This window comes from Aplidium turbinatum, chromosome 5 (genome assembly GCF_918807975.1).
Source record: "Aplidium turbinatum chromosome 5, kaAplTurb1.1, whole genome shotgun sequence".
Lineage (NCBI taxonomy): Eukaryota > Metazoa > Chordata > Ascidiacea > Aplousobranchia > Polyclinidae > Aplidium > Aplidium turbinatum.
The window spans coordinates 21906166-21925806 of NC_137476.1; the positions used below are offsets into that span (position 1 = coordinate 21906166).

Consider the following 19641-nt stretch of genomic DNA (forward strand, 5'->3'; position numbering starts at 1 on the left):
AAACGATATATCACGTTTTACCAGCACGGATTTTAACTTGTGAATGCAGATTGTTGTCATTGTCAAATTTTTGTAAGACAGTTTTTAAACAACGCAACTCAGAATGTGACAAAACTGCTTCTAAAAAGACCTGCATGCAAATATGTTTTCAATGTCAGTCACTTTTTCCTCCTGAAACGCCAAAATTGGAAATTTTACGAAGTGGAGATTTGAGTTCGGAGGTCTACAAGTTGTTGTAAAGAGAGAACATATTTACAGTTCTGTACACACAGAGAAACAGTAAAAAATATATAAACAATTGCATTTAAAAGATGATACGAATAAGAATTAAACGTCTATTCAATTGAATCTTACGTTGAGAAGTGCTCAGTATAATATTCTAGTGTCAACTACATGTCCTTGATAGCAAATAGGGCGCAACATATAAGTCGAATTTATAATTTATATCAACCTTAGTTTTGTTGGTAAAAAATACTTTGTTAGAGCATAGAAATATTTTGAATGGATAGAAAACCTGCTTAAAACCAACGATTACCGTCCTTCAACGATCAAGAATCTGTGGGAAACTTAAAGATCTCGCAACTGCATTGATTTTAGAACAAGTACTAACATTTATTTGTTTAAGATTAATTTTGCAACATTTCAGCAATTTAGGTTGTCTCTTTTGATGGATCGCTGCAAGACTTTGTGATGACAAAACACGTTGGGAACCACTGCTTAAGCCCATACAAACTTTTTACAAAATAAACTTAAAACTTTAACTTTGCATGCTTGAATGTCAAGTTGAAACAATTTCAGTCTTAACGATTTAGTAACCACAAGCGACACACTAGGTGTTGCATGTTCGAGGCAAAGTGGCTTAACAAAGCAACATGGCTAGACACCTTTCACCAAGACCAGAAGGTGGAGAAATAGCCTCCCGACCAAACCCACAACTCTGGCGTTTAGAAAAGTTGCGGATCCCGGTAACCAAAGCGAAAGAGACGCCGAAAAAAAATGACATCACAAGGAAAGTTGCAAATCGATGAGGATTGCACTTTAAATCCCAACCACAAAACACCACATCGAAACTTACTGACAAATAAACATATTTCGTCTCGGTTATGACTATTTGCTACGTCAACGACGTAAAAAAAATCCCAACTCAGAAACGACAATTCAGCATGTGCTGCTGACGTATTATTAAATGTTTGGTCATTTGCTTATTAACAAGTCGATTATTTCTATTGCTTGCTCAGTCTATGGATAATATTATGTATCACTAGCAAGCATTTACTTGCTGAACGGAACTTGAGCATTCAAGAAACTCATAACTTGTCGCATGCTGAGCTGTCTGACCAAAAGCAAAGTTATGTCAGATGAATAGAGACAAATGATCATAATAAAAAGTTTCAACATACTAATTATTGCCACACATCAAACGACTTGTCATTACTAGTTGCAAATGCGGACAGGAGCAAACAATGCAACATCTACACGAATTCCCTGTCCTAAAAGCAAGGTACTCTGCACAGTGCACAGGCTTTGGCCGAGTTCAACGATAGAGTAAGAGCTTGCGTGATGCTCTGGGCTACGGCCGTGTAACACAGGACAAAAAAGAGTAGAAGGCTGTTTTGTATAGATTCTAGTTAAAAATGGGAAACTATCAATTGAGGTTTACTTTGTTATAGCGAACAGCACTAACACGTGCATGAACTGCCAAGATAAGTGCTAGCCTGTTGAGGGCAACTTTCGTGATATCGACTAGGGTGTTACAGGCGCCCCGAGTTGTTCGAAAACAGCTCACCTTTTTTTTTCCTGCGGCGGTTTTGTGTAAAAACTACTCAAAAAATTTCTTTACAGAAAACGGATAATGAATACCCATAGCAGAAAAATAAGGCCATTTTAGCCTTAGAAATACCCTTGCGTCTATAATTTCTTTTAGAAAAGATTTGTGAAAAGCCAGTTTCAAATAAGTTGTAAATTTTAATTAGTCCCATAGTAAAATGAAAATAAGAGTGATACAGGTTTAACAACCTAACCAGAAACCTTTCCAAACTACTTTTTTACCCTATTTTCACTTCATTTGATGTGATTGCAATCATGCTTTGAAGTACTTCATCAAGAGTATGGGGAAAAGACCTGCACGAAAAAAGTGATAAGATCTGTATGATCGGTATAATAAGAATCCTTGACATTTATTTTATATTTTCTCCTGAAAGGCCAGGCAATTGATCACCTTCAAAAAATATGCATAGACTTAAACATTAATCTCATTCGCAAGTCCTTCCTTATGTGGTCTTTTTTAAATCCGAGGTGACAAAATATCAAACACAAATACTGCAACCTCCACAGCAAACCTCGTTATGAAAGAAATGCTACCCAGTTGGCAATAATAAACAAAACCAATCCCTTAGTATAAAATTGTAGAAGTAGTACCAGTTTACAATCATGAGATAAAAAAACTCGAGGAACATTACCCGTGGAAGAAAAAAGTCATCTTTTATCGAAGAAGATATACACAAGTTGTCATATAGTGTGAAGTTTTTGTCAAGAATTGCCAAATGAAACAAAACAAGGTCCATTTGAAGTTGTTGCAATTGCTGATGGTAGCCTACTGGTATACAGTAATTTTTCTAATGATAATCTGTAGGCTGATTGAATACCAGAACCCAAATATTGCAGAGTGAATGCAGAAAACGTTGAAGATGGACGTTGGAGATTAGTTTGCAGGCAAGAGAAGCAAACAATGAAGAAAATCACAAATCGACATGAAATACTAGTTTCATGTGAAAATGACGACAAAGAATGCAGAAAATCCTGTTGTTTCAAACTTTCAATTCATTCCTTGCTAACTCAAGAGGTTAGACCAAGGTCCTACATGAACAATAAACATATTGTAAAAACAAAAACGTCTTTTTACTTCGACAAAAAGCAAGTTTCTTAAACGTTGAAGTTGATTTTTTATGACCATGATGTACCACTGTATCGTCTTCTTCTAATGCTCCACTCAATGACATGTTAACATTGAAAATTTTAAATTTTGTATGAATACAGAAAAGTAAACAGAATATGCACTAATGTCGTCACCAGTGTCTACCAAATCATTTATATTATTTTGAAGTAAACTTGTAGTTCTTAACTGGCAATTGTTGAGCAACAGGGTTCCGCTAACCATCAAGGTTAAGATTGAAGAAAGAACAGAAGGTATTTGTTAGAAATGATGTGGTATCTCACACATATTACACCATTTCCAAAAATTCTAAAAGTCCTGAAATTTTTAGGGAAGACGTGATCGTTTTTTCCGCTGGAAATATCACCTTGTTAAAGATTGGCCATCTAATGCTAGATTTTAAGCTGAAAAGGGGGCATTTGCCAAACTTTTGGTATTAACTGAAGCGTCAAATTATTTTAGAACTTTCTAAATGTTGTAAGAAGAGGAAGTTGGCGAAACATCTGTCAGGTTGTTGTAAGTGATAACATTAATGACCCAACCATAGAAAACGAAGTCAGATCTAAATGCTGGCTTCTTGAATTGTAATAAAGTTTAGTTTTATTGCATATTTTATCACATTTTATATGTTGTATGTTAATTGTTCATGTGATAGCTTGCATGAACACATTTTCAGTAAAATGAATATTCCTTAATTTACTGCAAGCACCACTGTGTTAACCTTTTTAATTTTGTTGCACATGTGGTGATGTATCTCATCATCAAGGCGATTTCAGCTTCTAAAAATTCAAAAAATTGATTTATGACAGCTAAAACTTAGACTATCGAACAACTAGCAGATTTTTTAGAAAATTTTGCATGCCTATTACTCTCATTAGTTGTAATTCACGGTAGGACTAAAGCGAAATACAAAATACCTGCAAATATGTTTAGTTTAATTACGTTTTCTGCAAAATTCTTAGATGCAGGGCCATATTTAAGCTGAAAAATCGTCATACTTTTCTGCTATAAGTAAATTTGATCCAAATGAGCTGAAATTTAAACTGAGGTGTTTTTTCATAAAACCACCGCAAGAAAAAAAAGAGAGGAGTGATCGGACCAAGTTTAAATTTTTCTTCGCCTACAACACCCCGACATTCGTATAACATTTGTATAATAGAAAATATTTCCTCAAAATTAATCAAGTGCTTTCGTACGCATGAGACGTTTTAACTCAGACATTAATTCATACGAATAGGTGATCAGATACCAAAAATGATGCACTCAGTTCGCGACCACAGGTAATTTTTGATGCATGCTGATTTGACAATTCGCGTAAAACATTAGCTTTTTTAGACTTAGCTTAAAGCAGTGGTTGTTAGCGAGGGCCCCAGCGAAAACTTTTGGAAATCCCCAGAAAAAAATGCAAAATGAACTTTCATCACGCATCTCCTTTGTATGTTGCGCAAACGAGAAGTCCCCAAGCCAGTCCGTTAAGAAATAGGGGTTCACGGTGTAGGAAAGGTCAAGAACCACTGGCTTATACCATTAGTTTTATCAGGAAAAGCTTAAACCATTAGCTTGTTTTAAAGCAGAGCTTAGAGCATTAGTTTTTTTACTGGTTCTGTGCAGCATTGAAAAATAAGCGTGACAGTTTGCTAACATTTTCAATATGGCTGGAATTGTGAAAACCAATGCAGCTTCCCGAATAATGCATCTCATCGACTAAAAATATACATTACAATAAAATGTGGTGGGTCAATCTACTATCGAAAATATGCAGAAGTGATTGCCGAAGTGGTTTGCTTGAGCAAAATTACCTTGTTGAAAATTACTGCACAACTCAAAGCCCAACTGAGTAGCAACCTTGATAAGGAACAATATTTGACTTGATCTAGCCTTTTGAAAGTTGAACTAATGCAGAAGTACTAATTTTCCAATCTTTGCTGCAGTCAGTTACTATCTAATATTTGACACATCCACAGTCTTTAATAACCATTTCTGAGAAGGCTCAAGTTCGTTGCATGGGTTCATTGAGGGCTCTTGCGAGGCGCTATTTTTTGGCCGGTCCAGGCACTGATGTGTATTGGAATGTTTGAGCAGATGGGTCTGTGTAAAAATATTATTAAATGTCATATTACACTATTTAAGAGAAAGTAACTTCTTAATTTTGTTTTGAACAATGTTAATTTATTTCATCGGCAGACTTCAGTGAGTACATTACAGACTTGACACCAGAGACTTGTTTCTAAGTCCATTGTTCAGATTCTGTTGGTAGATTCCACTATGGCTTAATTACTGCGTTGGCGTTTGTTATCTAAATTGGGCACAATGCTATTACTCAGGTTGCTAATTTGTGATCGAAATTAAAACAGACAAGAACAAACTCTTCTATTTTCTGATAAAGATTTAGAGCGCAATACGGACAAGCAGAAATTTAAAAAAAAAAAATTGCAAACAAAATTTTCGTTTATCTCCGTGGCTTTAGAATTTACAGTAGATAGTTGGATAATGTCAATACATTACTCCAGATACTGTTCTACCTGGACGGAAATACTGATCTGATAACTTTTGGTTTTCGTTAATACCAAAATCCACACTGCTTGTTGTGATGCTATGACATCAAATGTTAACAATGAACAAAGGTCAGTTGAACGTTGAACAAAGGTCAGTCAACTTACTTCATCGTCATACTCCCAAAGTTGGTTTCCCTTCATGTGATGGCATTTCACCATCATGATGGGCCCTCCTGTTTTAGAGACATCAAGACAAATGTCATCACATCGCAATTCTTTGTTGCCGGTATAAGCCCATACCTGATCAAGAAAAATAGTTGAATGTGCATTGCGTATTAACTATTTTTACCCCATACAGTAAAGAAATGACTAAACAAAAACATTTTATGTCGTTTTATCTCAATGCATACAGAATTACGATACTTTGACGAACAAAACAATATTCTTCGGAATAAGATCGATGTGAATTCATTTTTTTGGTTCATGCTTCCTTGGGTTTCACTTTGTGGCTTAGTTCCGTTACTCTAGGGTCGAACATATATTCTATTGACGCCTGGGAGCAGAAAGATTTACGCAGATTACAATTTTTATGTTAGGTCTAGTGATTTAAAGTTGAAAATGAAAGCAAGAAAAGTCTAGAAACAAGTCATATTTTTTCCTTTACGTTCGGTAAAAGTTTGCATAAAAGGGAGGAGTCGTTATAGTTTGTAAATGTTAATTTAAACTAGGATCACACACTGCATAGCCGGGTGCATAGCCGAGTGGTGAGAACCCTGGAACGGCAATCGAAAGGGCGCCGGTTCGACACCGCTTAAGAGCATGCGGCTGTGTCTGTGGCAGGACACTTAAAGGCATGCCTGAAGGTGGACACGAAGATTGGCTTCCTTGCCTTCCCATCCCCTTAATCTAAATCTTCAACCACCGGGTGTAAGCCTGGATACGACAAACAAACAAAAACACACTATAATTTTTATAAAACATTTCACCTGATTCCCACCCATTCCGTGACAACTGAAGATTCCAACTTTTCCGTTTTCTTTTCGTCCCATCGTGTCCAGGCACATTCCTGTCTGCTTGTTTCTAACCTAAATCAACAGAGTCGTTAACCAACTGGTATCAATTATGAAACAAGTGTACCACACTATGTTGTTAAATCTCTAGTATTGAAATCGAATACGCTATGACTTGAGATGCATTCTTGTGGCGTAAGCAGTGTTGGAAGCAGGAAAATTCTGTTCCAGCTTTGCAAAAATTTCACAGTCGTCAATAACAAAAACTGTGATTGAGGGGTTGGCGGTGATGAGTGGCGGGAAACGTGGCCTGGAAACCAGAAAACATAATATTCAAAAACTGGGATTGAGGGGTTGGCGGTGATGAGCGGCGGGAAACGTGGCCTGGAAACCAGAAAACATAACATTCGAGAGAAGGAAACCCCTTTTTGTAGAGCATTGCAATGAAAACGGGCTGTTTAAACTCGAACGCGATTGGAGAACTTTGGAAGTGGTGGTGGGAATTTTTCTTTGACAGCAGTCCAGCTTTGCAATTTGCATTGGACATAATCAGGTTACTGAATAGATGATGTATATTGCAGCATTTGTAATTGAAGGTCTGAATAAATGAAGTCTTGATGCAGCATTTGTAATTGAAGGTCAGTGCAACTTGAAGAAACTAATATAATCTCAAATAACAAACAAATCAGCTCCAGTCCCAAACGCTGACGTGTAGCATCTCTGAATACACAGTTACACACATAGCACTTAAATAGGCTACTACCTCGCCTAGCGATTGATAATTTCCAGGAATCTGTGAATCTGGGTATATGGTCTCCAGGTACCACTTGAAGGATTTGCATTGCAATTTCTCGCGAAGACGTTTCCGTTCAGATATATCTCCATATTCTTGTTTCAGTACACCTAAACAATAACAAAGTTTAACGCAGCGGAGGCTTTATAAGGGTTAGAGATCCCAATCACTAAAAATTTTAAGCAAATTGAGGTGGTGCAGACAGTAAGAAAGAAATCTACATAACCAGGATTAAGAGCAGAGCTAGCATGGAGTATAAATTACAGTTCCTTTGCGACAAGGCGGGATGACTTGCGGTCCTACCTTGTAGGCCACGTTTTGCACAAATCTTTGTGGTTTTGTTCATAACACTGGTCAACACAAATTTTTTGGCAGACAAAGTTAGAGTGTTTTTGGGGGTTTTGAAGGGCGCAGATTCCGAATATGGCCTTAGTTTTCCCGAATTGGCTCTAGTTTAGGAGATATCGCATAGGGTCATTTTGACCAAAATCCCATATTTGAGCCTTATGCGCTAGATCAAAAAAACAGTTTAACCATATTAGATATTTCAGAAATGCAATTTAATGGTCAATTGTGAACAATAAAGACAGTTTTAAGTTTAAATAGTACAGCAACATCACGAAATGTTTAGGGATATTAGATTTGTCATACTTCAAAACTTGATGTTACCGATGTCATATACATTATACAGTACACAAAATACACAATCATATACAGTAGTGTAAGTACATAAAACACTAAAAAATGTTGCATTAAATCAGTCAATCAACCAACCGTGTAGCATAAAATTTAGATAAAAGGAACCACATTATCTTTTTCGTTGTAAATTGAAAACAATGGTATGAAATCCAATAAGATTAAAACTATTAACTAATTTGCGCCGAAAAAATGTCTCTTGTAAGATTTTCGCTTGTGAGAAACTTTTGGGCAGTTTCTCAACAGGTTCCAGCAATAGTCTGCCATCATGTGCTCATTCCATCTGCCCTGATATCTTTCTTCCATTGTCTTAGTGGAACCTTTCCGCCTGCTCCTCACTGTAATCACCAAAATTGTCAGGAAATCTGTCAAGGTGGCTGAATAGGAAGTGAACTTTAATGCTCATGTTAGCTCCAAGTTTTCCAAATGTAGATAACATCTTCCGAACTAATTCTCTGTAATTAGGTGCTTTGTGATTCCCCAAGAAGTTTTGTACTACATCCTTGAAGGAGTTCCATGCAGTGAGTTCATTGCTGTTCATGTGACTGGTGAAATCCAAATCTTTCATCAACGTTCGAATCTGAGGTCCATCAAAGACACCAGCTTTAAGCTTTTTCATCGGAGAGTCCTGGAAATTGACTGCAAATGTACTTGATGCAATTCTCCTGGCTTGTTTAATGCTTTGACGAACTGCTTCATTAACCCTAAATTGATGTGCAGATGAGGAAATACAATTCTATCCCTAGGAACTAAAATTTCATTGATTACATTGGCTGTCACAACTTGAAGACTGGTGCGTTCGGGTCTGCTACTATTCGGTGAGTCCGATTCGGTGAGTCCGATTCGGTGAGTTCCTAACCTCTAACCCTTCACCCTAACCCCTAACCCCAAACCCTAAAACGACAATGATAATTAGGCTACGGTACCCGATAATTTAAAAAAAAAATTAAAAAAATCCCCCTTTAAGGGATCGGACTCACCGAATCGGACTCACCGAAACGGGCCATTCCGGGTGCGTTCTGGCCATTTTTTTTTGCGCCAGTGCTGGGTTCTCGCCCTGCTGTCCCACAAACACAGGGAGCAAGTATACTTGGTATATCCACTTTGTTGACCAATTGTATGTCAACGCAGATGAGCCACTTATGGGTATTGTAGTCAAGCTTTTCAAGGACAAGTTTGATGGCATCATACTCCTCTTTCATCGTGATAGAATGTCCAATTGGTACAGGAGCAAAATGTAGGAGGGAATGTAGGACTTTACAATAATTTTTAAATTAGCTTTCGTTACTAATTATTATGTTATATGAAAGAAAATTGATAAGATTTACGTCCTTCTTGGTGAGATGTTTAGGGGGTAAATACAGGTAAATACACTATTTTGGGCTAATCTAGGGGTATAGGTATCTTCTAAACTAGAGTCAATCTGGCAAAACCAATGTCATATTCGTAATCAGCGACCTTGAAAACCCCAGAAAACATTCTTAGATGTCCTGCCAAACATTTTTTTTCTCATTTTGTTGACCAGTGATAATCCACACACAACACAAAATGATAAAAGGTTGTATCACATTTTAAAAGCTACACAGATCTGAAAAAATGAGGTTGTTTGAGGAGTTAAAACTAAAAGTTGTATGCAGTGCAAAACAATTTTGATATTTGAGTTAACTTATTTAACTCTTGTGTTCACAAGTGTTCGTGAGTTATCAGAAATAAGATGTTGCATAGCTGATCATAAACTCGAAGGTACAATTTCAAAAGTTTTAACTATAAAATAGTTAGTTAGCATATTGTTTAAGACAACATTCAAAACCTGGTGATATGATGTAGAAGAAGTCTTTATAAGAATCCATCCACACTTCCGCCAATCTTCGGTTGTTCTTGTTGATAATTTGTCCAGTTCCTCCAGGAAATGTGTATGGAGTGGCTTTACGAAACACGTGGCCAACATGAGAGCATGTGACGATAAGAAGGGTGCCACCGCACTGCCATATCTGAAAGTAACAAATAATCGAATTTTGTATGAAAGTTACAGTGAATATTATCAGTTTCCTTTGTTGGAATGAAGGCTGAGTGGACACTGGACATAAGCACAAGTTAATTACACCCTGGGTAGAGGTGAGCGGTGTGTTTCAATAACCAGCTTAAGCCGGGAATGAAACAGGGATCGCATGATTCAAATGCGAGGGTCTTATTAGCTACGCCGTCGCACCGAAAGCACAGGGAAAGGGGGAAACTTTTTTTCTTTAACACAATGCGTAGCTAACGCTTATTCAATTATCGTATAAAACGAATTTATTCATGTCACATTGACAACTTTCAATATTTCGGTAAGCATTGACTTTTAGTGAATTTTTTAGCTGTTTAGTACAAGCATGCAACAGTTTTATAGTTTCGAGTATTCTTGAAACTTTCTTAAAATTTCAATCTATTATTTTATTATCATTCGTACTGTTTTTTCTGCACCACACACGTTGGCCCATTACAATCCAAGCAAGTTGTCTTTATCAGTACGATCTTTTGCAGGTCAGTACACTAACCAACTCATCCTACAACTTTTTCAGTCAACCTCAGCCTTCACCTTCCTCGGTTACAAGTTGCCTGATACAATTTATTTTATCTTCCCAGTTCTAGTCCATTCTTTAAGAATGGCCATATTCATGTCTTTTACACACAAAAGAAAAACAATTTCATATTTGCCTGAGAACTGAAGTTATTGAAAATCAATGATTAGACGCTTCAACAAATCATATTTTATCAGTGTTATACCAGTAAACGTGAAATAGCAGCAGAAACACAGTTTTTGCCTAGATTCTAAAGCATATGAATGTATAATTACAAAAGACCTACTCTGAAGGACATTTCTAGATTTTCGCCTCCCCAAATATCCATGCCAGCATCGTACGTTCCAAGTTTTACGAAATAATCACGATCAATGGCGAACAATCCTCCAGCCATGGTGGGTGTTCTAGAAATGAAGTGTATCAATCTAGTTTGAGACCGAATTGGCATGAGGGCACACAGGTACTGATTACAATACGGCTTATTTGTTTATTTGAATTATTTTGTATAACGAAAAGTGAAAACCATGGGCAATTTTCATTTGTCTTATCCGCACCAAGTTTGTCAACCGCATTACAATTTTTTTCATCAGCACCAACCAATGCGTACCATCCCACGGGTTGAAAAGCACTTGTTTAGACTATTCGTAAAAATCCACGAAAAAAGTGTCCTTTCTACCAAGACTTTTGAAAAATTATGACGTAGGCTACACAAAAATGTTTTTGTACAAACAAAAAATCTTTGTATGAATATCCGTACGTTTTAAACTGTTTATCAGGAGTGCGGGAAACAAAAATTGACAACAATATTCAGACAACAAAAGCTGTTATGCACTATGCAGTGCACTTTTTTATTCTCTTTATGTAATTGTTTTGTGGTGAGACTGTTGCTTGACTGGCCGACGAATTTAATCCTGAACGGACGCCATTCACTGTGTGTGTTGTATTTAGCTACGATAAGTCCTGCATTGGCATGCGGGGGTTTCCGCTATTTGTATTCCAGGATGTTCGGTCAACGTTATGCAAGTACAACCAAACTAATCACGGTGCACAAAACGATGCACAACAATCGCGACAGACTGACACGTGGGTCCACAGATAGTGCATTATAATCGTTTAGGTCGAAAATCGGCTACTTTGAAAAACCGCTTTCAGAATCAGTGGGGAATTATCGCTCGCTTGGAATTAGCTTACGTCAGAAAAAAATCGACGCCAATGTAAAGTGATAACAATGATTCGTATTCAAATTCTAAACTTCAATAGACAAAGTGTGAAAAATCAGCAGGAAGAATGCAGTTTTCATCCAAAGCATAATAATAATAAGGAAACTTACACTGAATGGAGACTTACTAGTTTCAATTAAACTAAAACCAAAACCTCGCTAAGATATGGTCAACGACATCTGTCGATCAATCAACGACATTGTCATTTAGCGGCACCTAGTGATGGAATAATTCCCCGGCAACAACACTTCAACAATCGAAAACTTCACTCTGCCAATCTCGGTAACCGGCCCTGCATCAAGAGCCTCTGCAATCTGCGTGTATGCGAAACTACCAGGAAAATAACCTATCAAGGCTTTGTCAGTCCGAGGATAAAGACTCAAAACCAAACATCAATAAGATGTTGCTTCAGGGCAAGGTTGTTAGCATTGCCCATTGCCACATATTTATTAATGATGGGTGAAAAGATGCTATAAAAATAAACAATGCTTCAACATTCTAATAAACCTAACGGACTAACGAAGCTTTGATGTGGAATTACGAAAATTACTGCAAAAGTAGAACAAAATTTGCTACTTACAGCCACATCAGATGAAACAAAAAGTATAAACTTATAACAATAATTCAAAAAAAAAAACTAACTGGATTTTTGAATTAGCACCTATAAATACATATATAGCTCCAAATCAAAAAAATGCAGACAATTAAAAATTGTGTTACATTATATGAGCACCAAACTTAGACCTAGATAAGTGCCACGATTAGACCTCAGCATTTTTGTCGCTTTTGACACTTTATGAATATATACAGCCAATTGTCATGGCTGCTTGGCAGCTTCCCGTTGTCATTCACTTGTAAAATGTAGGGAAGCTTGGCTTGATTATTTTGCGTGCTAAAGTATGATTCATTTGCGCCCTGTGTCATTTACTGTTATGTTGTCATTGAATCGCACATCAAAATACACCAATCAATCAGCTGTTTCCGTAAATGTAACGATATAAAAACATAAATGTGTTGGTTTTACCTCACAGGCAAAGACCTGTCTCCATGCCTTCGATCCATTTCACGTTGAGGGACAGGGTACCAGCGAAAGTTCAGCTTCCAGTTGAAGCCACCGTAAGTCATATCAGATCCAACCATAAATTCAAATGTCTCATCGCTGATCACATCAATGATTGGACATACGACTGTTGTTCTGTTGACGATAGATTTGATGATATACTTGCAAATTCCTCTAATTCTAACATACAAGCTATTAGGCTTTAGCTATGCATATATTTATATTTCGCACTCGTTGTAAAAAAATATACATAAAAGTAACTTCCTCTTTCCATAAGGTTGATTAATTGCGTGGCTACTATCTTATGCAATTGTACAGTTTGTAAAAGAAGAATCAAAGCACTGAAAACTAGGGTCTGCTACTATTCGGTGAGTCCGATTCGGTGAGTTCCTAACCTCTAACCCTAAAACGGCAATGATAATTAGGCTACGGTACCCGATAATTTAAAAAAAAAATTGAAAAAATTCCCCGTTAAAGGATCGGACTCACCGAAGCGGACTCACCGAATCGGGCCATTCCGGAAAACTATGTCATGTGAACTTACTTGTCCTTCGAGATCTCATGCAGAAGAGGTTCTAGCCAGCCTTCAGTGCACTCACAATGCGCATCAAGGAATGTGATAACTTGTCCAGTAGATCTCTCTGCTCCTCTCAGTCGAGCTCGTATCAGACCAGATCGCTTTTCCATTCGAACAACCTTCACCGACACAGGCAGCTTGCTCACATATTGATCTAACTTCTCCCCCAAAAAATCTAAAACAAATATCATGATTGAAAGTCGCCGAGATCAGTGTGTGACTTGCTAGTGTTCAATAATAAAGTTACACCTCATGAAGAATAATAGTTGCAGACATAAAAGTCGAAATTGCTGATATAACATGACAAGTTGACTGTCAAGAGTAGCGGTCCTACGAAGCTGGACGCTACTTTCTTTCATAGCATGCTAGCTTCTCATCCTTGCTTAACCAGTCGTATCTTGTACCTTTAATGGTACAGACTTCACAAAGGGATATCACAATAATCTTTACTGACTTGAGGCAATTTAATCCCAAAGCAATATGTTTCTATAATAAAATGAAATATATATATTACAGACGGCTACCTAAAAAATTATTTAATTTCAACATCATTTTTACCTTGTTTTATTTAATGTATCTAAAATACCAAAACGTTCAATATCTTTATCGCCGGATTAGCTTGTAACATAAATAATGCAATCTAATAGTAATAGTGAAAGCTTTAATAGACGAACAATGTTTTTTTAACCAACCTCTTATACTGGCATCATCGACAAGGATAATTTCTTGCAATAAGTGGCGTGGTGATCTGTTAATAATGCTGTGAACCGTTCGTAACAATGTCGTCCATGCCTCGTTGTGGAAAACAATCACCACAGATGTTTTTGGCAAATCAGTGTTGTATACTTTCTTCTTACAACTGCACACAAAAATGAATTTAGTCACTCTCAACCGCCCATTGTGGTGACATGCGATTAGAGATGTAGGCCTACCGCTTACACAACAGACTACTGGAAGCAGTTAAGAGATATTTAGTCATCAAGTAGTTTCTCCCAATATCTCTGGCAGGCAAGTGTCTTGCCCAAGACACAGTCGCGTGCTCTGGAGCGGTCTCGAACTGATGTCCTTTCGAGTGTCATGCTGCCTGTTAAATGTCCGTCTTTTCCAAAATGTTGTAATTTAAATAAAAGCAAACTTCAGAGCTTCTTTATTTTAGTTCTATGGTTATTTTAATTCATTACCGGAACTAAAGTGCAAAAAAAGATTAACGTATGTGCAGTATGATCAGCAATTGCTGTCTGCAATGTGATTGTTACGCAGAATATCGCATAATTTGCCTCGTTATGTCAGTGTCCGTGAATATCAAGTATTATAATGAATAAAATAATATAAACAACGGTTGACGCTTTATTGAGGAAAAACATGTTTTCGTTTATCAATCATTGCATACCGTACACTCCTCAAATCGCTTCATAGCAGACCTGATGTCATCTGATTGTTTTTAGCATTCTGAATACTTTCAATTCTTCTAACGCTCATTGTATGTAAATTTGTAACAGTAGACATTTAGTGAGCTCTTAAACTGACGACATCCAAAGTAGCTCTCTGTGACCTTTGTGCATTTGCAGCATGTGTATTATTTCGTTGTTTTGGACATGGACACTTGGACAGCTTTGTCTGAATCTGACGCAAACGAATAATAATAATAGAGTCTTAGTTGTGTCATCAATACTCATCATGTTCCTATCAATTACATCAGTGCCCTTCAAATACGCATCTTTCAAAAGTATTCTCACTTCTTATATAAATTTCACACGAGTATGTGATCGAGGTGACAGAAAACCCTTGACGTTTTTCCAAGCATATACGTGACGTTTAATGATTACAATTACAACAAAACAATTGTGTTTGAAAGATCAACATAACCCAAGTGAAGGAGATTCTTTCCACAAGACCATTTTTGAAACAGCAACGAAAAGAAACTTTATTTTTATTTTCTTTAAAAAGTAACATCACTGATTTTATTCAACATACACACAAGTGACACAACTGAATGAAAACATACAAGAAACTTATCAAAACGTTGCAAACTTAATATGCTTGCTTCAATTATATAATCCACTAATGTAATTCGTTATGCTTTTTATTTTGATATAAATTATATATATACAGTATATAAATCATTATATGTTCAACTATAAAAAGTTTGCGCTACCATTGGTTTCATGTACTGCGAGGTACAATCATCAGGCGCATACTTATTCAAATAGAATGTATGCGCCTGATGATTGTACCTCGCAATACATGAAACCAATGGTAGCGCAAACTTTTTGTAGTTGAACAATGAACATATAATGATTTACATTAGCTCTGTCTTTTAAACATTGAGCACTTTCATTTGCAACTGCTGCAATCAATTTCTGGATTATATACAGTATATATATATATAAATTAATTTTATTTTATAGTGAGCTTATCCCTAGTGTTGATGAGGTTGATGGACGATGGTCTTTGCATAAACATGAGCAGTGAAGAGTGACATCTTAAGTGGCTAATAAGTTTAATTCCAGCTTTGAAAGTTCGGTTGCATTTGAAACATTGAAGATCCATTGTTATTGTAAGTAAACAAGTATCGTCGGCATGTAAATCAGAGGAATACTGGTACAATGGTACATGACATGCCAAATAGCTGTCTTATATAAAAAAGGATCAAATGGATTAACCCCTTGTTTTCAGGAAAACACAAAAGATCACTCAGACCTCATTTTCGAAGTCAGGTTGCAATTGTAAAAAGGTGCTGCCATACATTATATCAAGCACTGTAGCATGGGAACGGGAATTTTATTATACCAAGTCTTTGGCACTAATGAGAAAAGAGCAGCCAACTCCTTTCTATTCGCTGCCTTTAGTTCAGCCACTATGCCCATTACTCACCCAATTTATTATGCTCTTGGAAGGGTTAGAAGGAGATTTTTAACAAGCAGCTTAAGCTGGTGGCAAACCACACCAGAATCGCATGATTGGAAAGAGGTCATTTTATTTTTTGCACCATCTCACCATTAAAGTTGTATTGACATGTACTAAGGGGGGAAGAAGAAAGTTTTCTTCAAAAAGCATTGGCTGACTAGATGGGAAGAGGGAACGGGTATGACCAAAAAGAACAGGTGAAGAATAAATCAGACAAAGTCGGACTGAAGAAGGAAGATATGTAATGAACAGAACGAGATGGAGAATAGGAGTAGGCCTATAGACCAGTGATTCTCAACCTTTTTGGGCTTACGGCACCCTACTAGAGAAAAATATTTTGTGACACTCCTGCAGCAGTTTGTTGGAACAAACCTTAACCGTTTCATACCAAAGACTTTGAAAAATGGTATTCATAATCATAGCTTCTCTGCTTGACTTTTAGCTCTAATGCAGTGTGGAGAAAAGTGGACACGTTTGCTTGTTGTGCCTTTAAGAAAGCAAATTAATAATAGCCAACAACATCAGAATTCAATATAAATAAAGTAACACAGCAGTTTTACTTGAAAAATGAAAGCCACTCTGAAACGGCACTTTGAAAAGAAAGCAAAGTAGGCTATAGTTTAATTATTTCAAAGTGAGTGTGAAATTTGTTCTTCGTTTTGCGTTAATATCCCATTTAACATATATCTGGGTGCACATTCAATAAAGCTACTCTCATTTCTTTTTTTCTTGTAGCCTTTTAATTTTTCTGTTTTGATGTTCGTCAAAACGGAAAATCCAATTTTGCATTGGCAGCCTATGATGCGGAAAACTGTAGTAAAATCACTATTAATGTCTTTTCTCCAATGCAAGGATATTTATTTCGAATTTTTATCCAGAGCTCATGAAGCAGCACCTTCCTGCGAATCAGCTTCATATTTCCGTCGTTACGCATGTCTGTTAGCTTTTCTTACTCTTTGAGATTCAAAATAACATGAGAGTCCGATGATGAAAATGGATCTCTTACCGATGCATAATTTTCTGTTCACATCTTTGGAAAATAATTCTCAAATTTTTCCACAAAGATTCGAGATGCTGTGTAATTAATGGAAAGATTTCTTTGTTTTTTGTTTTGGAAATGTTGAAGACAGATAAAAAATGAATATGAGGAATAGTTTGCGGCACCCCAGAGTATTATAAATCGCACCCCATTATAAATGCCGCGGCACCCCGGTTGAGAACCACTGCTATAGACAATCGCTGCAAGGAAGAATCGATCACCTGTGGGGAAAAACCGAGTTTGAATGATCAAGCAGACGTTGGGTAGGGGTAACAAGCTACTTGAGTATCACTCACCCATCCATTCTCACATCAGGCAAACTTCTATTCAAAGCAATCATTTCTGATGCCATCAGATTAAACTGATTGATTTTAAATTTTTCTTGCTTTTCTTTCTCTTTTTCTTTTGGAATTATTACTGGCTTTCCCATTTCACCAGGGCCATTTGAATTAAAGCTGAACCGTGGCAAAGCTAGAAAAAAGTAAGCACAATTAACAACAAACCTATTAAAATGTAAATATGATAAATTGGAAAATATTTGTTAATATTGCGCAGTTATCAAACAATATAAACAGTGCAATAGATTAAGTTTTCCTTTTAGCAGCATGATCGTTGTTTAATTTAATTTCACAAATGCAGATACAATTGATCTGTTTTAGCCTGATGCTGCATGTTCACTGTGATAGTTGCGGTTTGCACTAGCTTTTGAAACACAGTTCCCTAGTCATGTGCAATGATCATAGCACGAGATTATTGACTAGGGAACTGTGTTAAAAATGTCTAAAGTTGTTAAAACTGGAATCACGTTATTAGTGTTCTTTTTCTTAGTTTTGCATGTATCAGTTTTACATACATTGCTATGGGTGATACAAACTGGACCAATCATACTACCATCATTACCAATGGAGGATTCATGCATCTTGTTTTAACACATTGGCAATACTTTCCAGTTTTGATAGTTACTGGTAGTGGTACATTGAGAAATTCATGCACGAAATCAAACAGAAGCATAAATTAAATTTTTTATATGCCTATATTTAGTTTTTTTACCCACTCTATATCTAATTATATCAAATATTGATACCATTTTCTATTGCTGGCAGGACTCTCTTAGCAAGAAAACCTCCACCATCCTTGTCAGAAGAAGGGGTCTTACAATCCGAAACATAAAATAGAAAGAAAACATCAAACATGACCCAGAAAAGTGAAGTCACGAGGATTACCTGAAAGTAAATAAGTAAAATCACTTCACTTGAAATTGTTGCCTGACAAAAAAGTGTGGAATGTGCATGCACATTGTGATATATACCAAATAGACAATTAGACATGCTCTAAAAATATTTAATGATCATAAGTGAATTGTATCTGCTAGAAACTGGTAGCAATTTTAACAGTTGAGATTAGAATTTACATCTTTGATAATTGTAATCCTTACTTTGCAATATTGGTGTCGACGTGCTCTGAACTTGAACATGATGTTTTGTCAAACAAAAGCACAAACAGAGCATAAAAACAACCAAAAAGATGTTCTAAAAATCTAGAGAGTTTTCACCTAATGTAAAGCAAATCAATGCATGATGAACCAGAATTAGATAAAAAGGGTAGATGCAAAACGTAGTGCAGGCAATCAGCTATTTCCATAAAACTATGAAAATCTGCATTAAAACGAGTTGGTCTCAAACCGTCGTTGCTCAGACTTTAAAAACATATGACACATTGTGGTACAACTTGGTCATTTACTATGGCATGTATAAAGCCAAACTTCAGATAATTTTCGTCATACTTTCTCTTTTTCCCCACTCATTTTATGTCAGTAGAACTGATCAATCAAAAATAAACCTAATTAAATCAATGCTGAAATTTAAAAAAAAGTTTAAGCATGGTACTGTTGTACAGTTCGGGATACTGCTGTACTTCTAGTCTCTGTCACTTGTTGGTCAGTCGTTGCCATTATTATTACAATTAGAGCTCGAGGCTGCTGTCAGAAAACTGTTGTGTTACCAGAGTTAAGGTGTCGCAGAAACATTTAGCAACTTCTAAAACATCACAAAGAATTCGAGATGTGGCAACAACACGCTCTACAAACACTGTGCCACTGTAACACAAAGTTCCATCTTTAGCAATCGACTGTCCAGCGTAGTGTAAAGACATGTTTAATCATAATTCATGCAGAGTTTTTCAATTTCTTGCGCCCCCTTATGAGCCTCACACGCCCCCAGTTTAAGAACCATTGGGTTAGAGCAGCGCTTCTTAACCTTTTCTGACTTTAGCACCCCTGTAACTAGGCCTGAACAGTCTAGCACCTCCTAACTATCGTTAACATACGACTACTACAGTGCCGACAAAAGTGT

General features: G+C 36.6%; 1 protein-coding gene across 1 annotated transcript; it reads right to left on the reverse strand.

The window, feature by feature from the left end:
- Window positions 1-3684: 3684 nt before the first annotated feature.
- LOC145771392 (polypeptide N-acetylgalactosaminyltransferase 13-like) lies at window positions 3685-18842 on the reverse strand. The gene is made up of 12 exons (XM_082583152.1): window positions 18726-18842; window positions 18375-18513; window positions 17587-17761; window positions 14037-14203; window positions 13312-13519; window positions 12732-12902; window positions 10774-10891; window positions 9737-9917; window positions 7201-7340; window positions 6414-6512; window positions 5593-5727; window positions 3685-5020 (listed from the first exon to the last, which is right to left on the reverse strand). The coding sequence occupies exons 1-12, from the start codon at window positions 18762-18764 to the stop codon at window positions 4871-4873; spliced, it is 1722 nt and encodes a 573-aa protein (XP_082439278.1). The 5' UTR covers window positions 18765-18842; the 3' UTR covers window positions 3685-4870.
- Between the last annotated feature and the right edge of the window lie 799 nt (window positions 18843-19641).